Consider the following 9,211-nt stretch of genomic DNA (forward strand, 5'->3'; position numbering starts at 1 on the left):
TTTATTACAGCTCAGCGTTCAACACCATAGTGCCCACGAAGCTCATTACTAAGCTAAGGACTCTAGGACTAAACACCTCCCTCTGCAACTGGATCCTGGACTTCCTGAACGGACGCCCCCAGGTGGTAAGGATAGGTAACAACACGTCTGCCACTCTGATTCTCAACACTGGGGCCCCTCAGGGTGTGTGTACTTAGTCCCCTCTGTACTCCCTGTTCACCCATGACTGCGTGGCCAAACACGACTCCAACACCATCATTAAGTTTGCTAACGACACAACAGTGGTAGGCCTGATCACCGACAATGATGAGATGGCCTATAGGGAGGAGGTCAGAGATCTGGCAGTGTGGTGCCTTTCTGTCAATGTGAGCAAGACAAAGGAGATGATCGTGGACTTCAGGAAAAGGAAGGACTAAGAGGCCCCAATTAACACCTATGGGACTGAAGAGGAGCGGGTCGAGAGTTTCAAGTTCCTTGGTGTCCACATCACCAACAAACTAGCATGGTCCAAACACACCAAGACAGTTATGAAGAGGGCACGACAACACATTTTCCCCCTCAGGAGAAATCAGGAGACTCCAGTCACCCAAGTTATAGACTGTTCTCTCTGCTACCACACGGCAAACGGTACCGGAGCACCAAGTCTAGGACCATAAGGCTCCTTAACAGCTTAACAAGCCATAAGACTGCAGAGCAACTAATCAAATGGCCACCCGGACTATTTACATTAACCCCCCCACTTTGTTTTACACTGCTGCTGCTCGCTGTTTATTACCTATGCAGTCACTTTACAAATCACCTCGACTAACCTGTACCCCCGCACATTGACTCGGTACCGGTACCCCCTGTATATAGCCTCATTACTACCTGGTACCCCCTGTATATAGCCTCCACATGGACTCTGTATCGGTAACCCCAGTATATAGCCTCATTACTACCTGGTAACCCTTGTATAGAGCCTCCACATTGACTCTGTACCGTAACACCCTGTATATAGCCTCCACTTTGACTGTGTACCGTAACACCCTGTATATAGCCTCATTATTGTTATGTACATTTACTTTTTGATTGATTAGATTTTTTCCCTTTAGTTTATATAGTAAATATATTAGTAACTCAATCTCTTAAACTGCATTGTTGGCTAAGGGCTTATAAGTAAGCATTTCACGGTAAGGGAAATACACCTGTTATATTCAGCATTTCACGGTAAGGTCTACACCTGTTATATTCAGCACATGTGACAAATACAATTTGATTTGATAATTTTTTTGAATTTGAGATTAAGTTCTTTCTTCAAAATCAATCATATATATATATTTGAAGAAAAAAAAGCCAAAATGTTGGCAATTCTGATCACGACTTCTAATGTAACTTTTGTAATGTTTTCCTTTCTTTAAAGGAAGCAGTTTACTTATTTATTCAAATTTACTTTGGGAGATAACGCAAGTCTTCAAGTCTCATGCACGGTTCATCTCTGACTCTGAGCCACTTTTGTCACACATCATTTTTACAGTACTCTAGCTTGCAGGTAAAACTCACCTGTCCTTGCCCGTCTCCTTCTTGAAGAGTTCGTCAAACTGCAGCATCTTCTGCCTGGAGATCATGTAGACTTTTAGTTTGGGCAGCACCTGGTTCATCAACCTCAGGTTATTGTAGACCAGACCTTTCCCATCCCGCCGCATGTAACTACTGGGCCCCCAGAAGATAAACACTGTGTCCTGGAGGGAGGAGAATGTAATGTAATGTTACTACTGATAAACACTGTGTCCTGGAGGGAGGAGAATGTAATGTAATGTAACTACTGATAAACACTGTGTCCTGGAAGGAGGAGAATGTAATGTTACTACTGATAAACACTGTGTCCTGGAGGGAGGAGAATGTAATGTAATGTTACTACTGATAAACACTGTGTCCTGGAGGGAGGAAAATGTAATGAAATGTAACTACTGATAAACACTGTGTCCTGAAGGAGGAGAATGTAATGTACTACTGATAAACACTGTGTCTGGAGGAGGAGAATGTAATGTAATGTTACTACTGATAAACACTGTGTCCTGGAGGAGGAGAATGTAAATGTAATGTAACTACTGATAAACACTGTGTCCTGGAAGGAGGAGAATGTAATGTTACTACTGATAAACACTGTGTCCTGGAGGGAGGAGAATGTAATGTAATGTTACTACTGATAAACACTGTGTCCTGGAGGGAGGAAAATGTAATGAAATGTAACTACTGATAAACACTGTGTCCTGAAGGGAGGAGAATGTAATGTAATGTTACTACTGATAAACACTGTGTCCTGGAGGGAGGAGAATGTAATGTAATGTTACTACTGATAAACACTGTGTCCTGGAGGGAGGAGAATGTAATGTAATGTTACTACTGATAAACACTGTGTCCTGGAGGGAGGAGAATGTAATGTAATGTTACTACTGATAAACACTGTGTCCTGGAGGAGGAGAATGTAATGTAATGTTACTACTGATAAACACTGTGTCCTAGAGGGAAGAGAATGTAATGTTACATGGAACATTACCAACTGTGCTATTTTCTTTGTTTTTTTTCGCATTGTTTGTAACTTATTTTCGACATAATGTTGCTGCTACCGTCTCTTATGACCGAAAAGAACTTCTGGACATCAGAACACCGATTACTCACCTCGAACTGGACAAAGATTTTATCTTTAACCTGTTAGGGCTAGGGGGCAGTATTTGCACGGCTCGATAAAAAAAATGTACCCGATTTAATCTGGTTACTAATCCTACCCAGTAACTAGAATATGCATATACTTATTATATATGGATAGAAAACACTCTAAAGTTTCTAAAACTGTTTGAATGGTGTCTGTGAGTATAACAGAACTCATTTGGCAGGCAAAACCCTGAGACATTTTCTGACAGGAAGTGGATACCTGATGTGTTGTATTACCTTTAAACCTATGCCATTGAAAAACACAGGGGCTGAGGAATATTTTGGCACTTCCTATTGCTTCCACTAGATGTCACCAGCCTTTACAAAGTGTTTTGAGTCTTCTGGAGGGAGATCTGACCTAACAAGAGCCATGGAACGATGATGGCCCATTAGACACCTGGCGTGCGAGTTCATGTTGGGTACCCTCGTTCCAATACGTTATAAAAGAGTATGCATTCGTCCACCTTGAATATTATTCATGTTCTGGTTAAAAAAGGCCCTAATGATTTATGCTATACAACGTTTGACATGTTTGAACGAACGTAAATATATTTTTTCCCCTCATTCATTAAGTGAAGTCCGGCGGGCTTAGATCATGTGCTAACAAGACGGAGATTTTTGGACATAAATGATGAGCTTTTTTGAACAAAACTACATTCGTTATGGACCTGTGATACCTGGAAGTGACATCTGATGAAGAGAATCAAAGGTAATGGATTATTTACATAGTATTTTCGATTTTAGATCTCCCCAACATGACGACTAGTCTGTATCGCAACGCGTATTTTTCTGGGCGCAGTGCTCAGATTATTGCAAAGTGTGATTTCCCAGTAAGGTTATTTTTAAATCTGGCAAGTTGATTGCGTTCAAGAGATGTAAATCTATAATTCTTTAAATGACAATATAATATTTTACCAATGTTTTCTAATTTTAATTATTTAATTTGTGAGGCTGACTTGACTGCCGGTTATTGGAGGGAAACGATTTCCTCAACATCAATGCCATAGTAAAACGCTGTTTTTGGATATAAATATGAACTTGATAGAACTAAAAATGCATGCATTGTCTAACATAATGTCCTAGGAGTGTCATCTGATGGAGATTGTAAAAGGTTAGTGCATCATTTTAGCTGGTTTTATGGTTTTGGTGACCCTGTCTTTGAATTGACAAAACATTACACACAACTCTTGTAAATGTACTGTCCTAACATACTCTAAATTTATGCTTTCGCCGTAAAACCTTTTTGAAATCGTAAAACGTGGTTAGATTAAGGAGATGTTTATCTTTCAAAGGGTGTAAAATAGTTGTATGTTTGAAAAATGTGAATTTTGACATTTATTTGGATTCAAATTTGCCGCTCTTGAAATGCACCTGCTGTTGATGGAGTGCACCACGGGGGGGGGGGACGCTAGCGTCCCACCTAGTCCATAGAGGTTAATGATTCCGACGCAAAGGATATACTGCTGTGTTGAGACAAGGCCCAAATCCCCGTCATCAGCGTGAAGAAAAGACGGAGAAAAAGAGGGAGGAGGGCGGGGTGCCTTGTAAGAATTCGCCGACAAGTAGGTAAACCACCACTATTATTGGCCAATAATTGGGGAAAAAAAACAAGACTATCCTACCAACGGGACATTAAAATCTGTAATATTTTATGTTTCACCGAGACGTGGCTGAACGACGACACGGATAATATAGAGCTGGCTGGCTTCTCTGTGTATAGGCAGGACAGAGCAGCTACGTCTGGTAAGACGAGAGGTGGTGCTATGTGTCTATTTATCAATAGCTGCTGGTGCGCGATGTCTAATATTAACCTGTTAGGGCTAGGGGGCAGTATTGACATGGCTGGATAAAAAACATACCCGATTTAATCTGGTTACTACTCCTGCCCAGTAACTAGAATATGCATATCATTATTGGCTTTGGATAGAAAACACCCTAAAGTTTCTAAAACTGTTTGGATGGTGTCTGTGAGTATAACAGAACTCATATGGCAGGCCAAAACCTGAGAAGATTCCATGCAGGAAGTGGCCTGTCTGACAAGTTGTGTTTCATCTGGGCTCTTTTTATTCAAGACTTAGGATCTTTGCAATAACATGACACTTCCTACGGCTCCCATAGGCTCTCAGAGCCCGGGAAAAAGCTGAAGGATATCGAGGCAGGCTCTGGCTGAAACACATTATCGCGTTTGGCAAGTGGCCGATCAGAGTACTGTGGGCTTAGGCGCGTGCCCGAGTCGACCGAATGCTTTATTTTCTTTCCTCTGTTTACCTAAATGCAGATGCCAGGTCGGAATATTATCGCTTTTTTACGAGAAAAATGGCATAAAAATTGATTTTAAACAGCGGTTGACATGCTTCGAAGTACGCTAATGGAATATTTAGAATTTTTTTGTCACGAATTGCGCCATGCTCGTCACCCTTATTTACCCTTTCGGATAGTGTCTTGAACGCACGAACAAAACGCCGCTGTTTGGATATAACTATGGATTATTTTGAACCAAACCAACATTTGTTATTGAAGTAGAAGTCCTGGGAGTGCATTCTGACGAAGACAGCAAAGGTAATAACATTTTTCTTATAGTAAATGTGACTTTTCTGAGTGCTAAACTTGCTTGGTGTCTAAATAGCTAGCCCTGTGATGCTGGGCTATCTACTGAGAATATTGCAAAATGTGCTTTCACCGAAAAGCTATTTTAAAATCGGACATATCGAGTGCATAGAGGAGTTCTGTATCTATAATTCTTAAAATAATTGTTATGCTTTTTGTGAATGTTTATCGTGAGTAATTTAGTAAATTCACCGGCAGTGTTCGGTGGGAATGCTAGTCACATGCTAGTCACATGCTAATGTAAAAGCTGTTTTTTGATATAAATATGAACTTGATTGAACAAAACATGCATGTATTGTATAACATAATGTCCTAGGGTTGTCATCTGATGAAGATCAAAGGTTAGTGCTGCATTTAGCTGTGGTTTGGGTTTATGTGACATTATATGCTAGCTTGAAAAATGGGTGTATGATTATTTCTGGCTGGGTACTCTGCTGACATAATCTAATGTTTTGCTTTCGTTGTAAAGCCTTTTTGAAATCGGACAGTGTGGTTAGATTAATGAGAGTCTTGTCTTTAAAATGGTGTAAAATAGTCATATGTTTGAAAAAATTGAAGTTTTTGCATTTCTAAGGTTTTTGAATAACGCGCCACGGGATTACACTGGCTGTTACGTAGGTGGGACGATTTGGTGCCACCTATCCTAGAGAGGTTAAAGAAGTTTCGAGGTATTGCTCACCTGAGGTAGAGTACCTTATGATAAGCTGTAGACCACACTATCTACCAAGAGAGTTCTCATCTATATAATTCATAGCCATCTATTTACCACCACAAACTGATGCTGGCACTAAGACCACACTCAACCAGCTGTATAAGGCCATAAGCAAACAAGAAAATGCTCATCCAGAAGCAGCGCTCCTAGTGGCCAGGGACTTAAATGTAGGCAAACTTAAATCCATTTTACCTCATTTCTACCAGCATGTCACATGATCACCATTGCTCCACACACAGAGACCCGTACAAAGCTCTCCCTCGCCCTCCATTTGGCAAATCTGACCATAATTCTATCCTCCTGATTCCTGCTTACAAGCAAAAAATAAAGCAGGAAGTACCAGTGACTCGCTCAATACGGAAGTGGTCAGATGACGCGGATGCTAGGCTACAGGACTGTTTTGCAGCACAGACTGGAATATGTTCCGGGGATTGATCCAATGGCATTGAAGAGTATATCACCTCAGTCACCAGCTTCATCGATAAGTGCATCGACGACGTCATCCCAACAGTGACCGTACGTACATTTCCCAACCAGAAGCAATGGATTTCAGGCAACATCCGCACCGAGCTAAAGGCTAGAGTTGCCGCTTTCAAGCAGCAGGACACTGATCCGGACGCTTATAAAAAAATCCCACTATGACCTCAGACGACCCAGGCAACGCGTCAATAGAAGACTAAGATTGATTCCTTCTACACCGGCTCTGATGGTCGTCGGATGGGGCAGGGCTTGAAAACTATTACGGATTACAAAGGGAAACCGAAGCACGAGCTGCCCAGTGACGCGAACCTACCAGATGAGCTAAATACCTTTTATGCTCGCTTCGAGGCAAGCAACACTGGAGCATGCATGAGAGCACCAGCTGTTCTGGGCGACTGTGTGATCACGCTCTCCGTAGCCAATGTGAGTAAGACCTTTAAACTGGTCAACATTCAAAAAAGAGCGGGGCCAGACGGATTACCAGGACGTGTACTCAAAGCATGCGCGGACCAACTGGCAGGTGTCTTCACTGACATAACACTGTGACCTATAGAGTCCCCAGTAGATAACACTGTGACCTATAGAGTCCCCCCAGTAGATAACACTGTGACCTATAGAGTCCCCCCAGTAGATAACACTGTGACCTATAGAGTCCCCCAGTAGATAACACTGTGACCTATAGAGTCCCCAGTAGATAACACTGTGACCTATAGAGTCCCCCAGTAGATAACACTGTGACCTATAGAGTCCCCCAGTAGGTAACACTGTGACCTATAGAGTCCCCCAGTAGATAACACTGTGTCCTATAGAGTCCCCCCAGTAGATAACACTGTGACCTTTAGGGTCCCCAGTAGATAACACTGTGACCTATAGGGTCCCCAGTAGATAACACTGTGACCTATAGGGTCCCCAGTAGATAACACTGTGACCTATAAAGTCCCCCAGTAGATAACACTGTGACCTATAGAGTCCCCAGTAGATAACACTGTGACCTATAGAGTCCCCAGTAGATAACACTGTGACCTATAGAGTCCCCAGTAGATAACACTGTGACCTATAGAGTCCCCAGTAGATAACACTGTGACCTATAGAGTCCCCCAGTAGATAACACTGTGACCTATAGAGTCCCCAGTAGATAACACTGTGACCTATAGAGTCCCCCAGTAGATAACACTGTGACCTATAGAGTCCCCCAGTAGATAACACTGTGACCTATAGAGTCCCCCAGTAGATAACACTGTGATCTATAGAGTCCCCCAGTAGGTAACACTGTGAAAGCATTAATGAAAACACTTATGTGGGGATTCAGTCATAGGTTTCTTTGTCGACAAGCGCACTGCACTATTGACAATGTGCCTTTTTTGAGGGAATTTAATTGAATGCAAGTAAAACATGTATCAACAATAGTCCTATATTGTCCCCAGTAGTAAAACATTCATCAACAACATGCAGAAAGAACTAATGGAAGTACATCAGATCAGGACACAGAAAGGAGAGGCTGAGTAGGGACTTGGTAACCCCGTCATAATATGTGTAGTTTCGAGTCGAGAGTATTGCTGTTCAAACCGGCACACAAGATCCACATTTAAAATCCCAGAGAATCATCTAACCTGGGATGCGTTGAGCAGTTCGTGGCGGTTACGTAGGACCCTCTGCATGCTGGAGTGAGCGATGACACGTAGCGAGGTGCGGCGCCCGACGTCTCGCCCGTAACCCAGCGCCGTGGGGGCGTCGTTCATACGGATGACACACTCTGCCCGGTCGATCTCCTCGCCGCGACCACCACCCATCAGGTGACCAGAGCTGGTGACCAACGCACAGCTATGGCAGTGCATTTTCAGAGGCTGGGGGAAGAGAGGAATGTTTTGTTATTTTAGTAGAGAGAGGGAGGAAATGGGAGAGGATGAGAGAGAGAGGAATGTTTTGTTATTTTAGTAGAGAGAGGGAGGAAGGGGGAGAAGATGAGGGAGAGAGGAATGTTTTGTTATTTTAGTAGAGAGAGGGAGGAAGAGGACCAGGACCAGAGGGACAGGACCAGAGGGAGAGGACTAGAGGGACAGGACCAGGACCAGAGGGAGAGGTCCAGAGGGAGAGGACCAGAGGGAGAGGACCAGCGGGACAGGACCAGCGGGAGAGGACCAGAGGGACATTTTTACATTTTTTTTACATTTTAGTCATTTAGCAGACGCTCTTATCCAGAGCGACTTACAGTAGTGAATGCATACATTTCATACCATGCATTTAAAAAAAATTGTACTGGCCCCCATGGGAATCGAACCCACAACCCTGGCGTTGCACACACCATGCTGGCGTTGCAAACACCATGCTCTACCAACTGAGCCACAGGGACAGGACCAGCAGAGGGACAGGACCAGCAGAGGGACAGGACCAGCAGAGGGACAGGACCAGCAGAGGGACAGGACCAGCAGAGGGACAGGACCAGCAGAGGGACAGGACCAGCAGAGGGACAGGACCAGCAGAGGGACAGGACCAGCAGAGGGACAGGACCACCAGAGGGACAGGACCAGAGGGAGAGGACCAGAGGGAGAGGACCAGAGGGAGAGGACCAGAGGGAGAGGACCAGAGGGAGAGGACCAGAGGTGGACTCCAATCAAGTTGTAAAAACATCTCAAGGAGGATCAATGGAAACAAGATGCACCTGAGCTCCTTTTCGAGTCTAATAGCAAAAGGACTGAATACTTTTGTAAATAAGATATTTCT

The 9,211-nt window shown here is 43.4% G+C and overlaps 1 protein-coding gene across 1 annotated transcript in view; it reads right to left on the reverse strand.

Annotated features, from left to right (window-relative positions):
- The window catches only part of LOC106569791 (alpha-N-acetylgalactosaminide alpha-2,6-sialyltransferase 5-like), a 14,890-nt gene extending 6,509 nt beyond the window's left edge, over positions 1-8,381 (reverse strand). The window contains exons 1-2 of the mRNA XM_014141404.2: positions 8,101-8,381; positions 1,540-1,718 (exon numbers count right to left, since the gene is read on the reverse strand). Of these exons, the coding sequence (XP_013996879.1) occupies positions 1,540-1,718; positions 8,101-8,325 (404 nt within the window). The 5' untranslated portion in view covers positions 8,326-8,381. The remainder of the gene's footprint in view (positions 1-1,539; positions 1,719-8,100) is intronic.
- Positions 8,382-9,211: the final 830 nt, after the last annotated feature.

The sequence above is a fragment of the Salmo salar genome, chromosome ssa14 (genome assembly GCF_905237065.1).
Source record: "Salmo salar chromosome ssa14, Ssal_v3.1, whole genome shotgun sequence".
Classification (NCBI taxonomy): domain Eukaryota; kingdom Metazoa; phylum Chordata; class Actinopteri; order Salmoniformes; family Salmonidae; genus Salmo; species Salmo salar.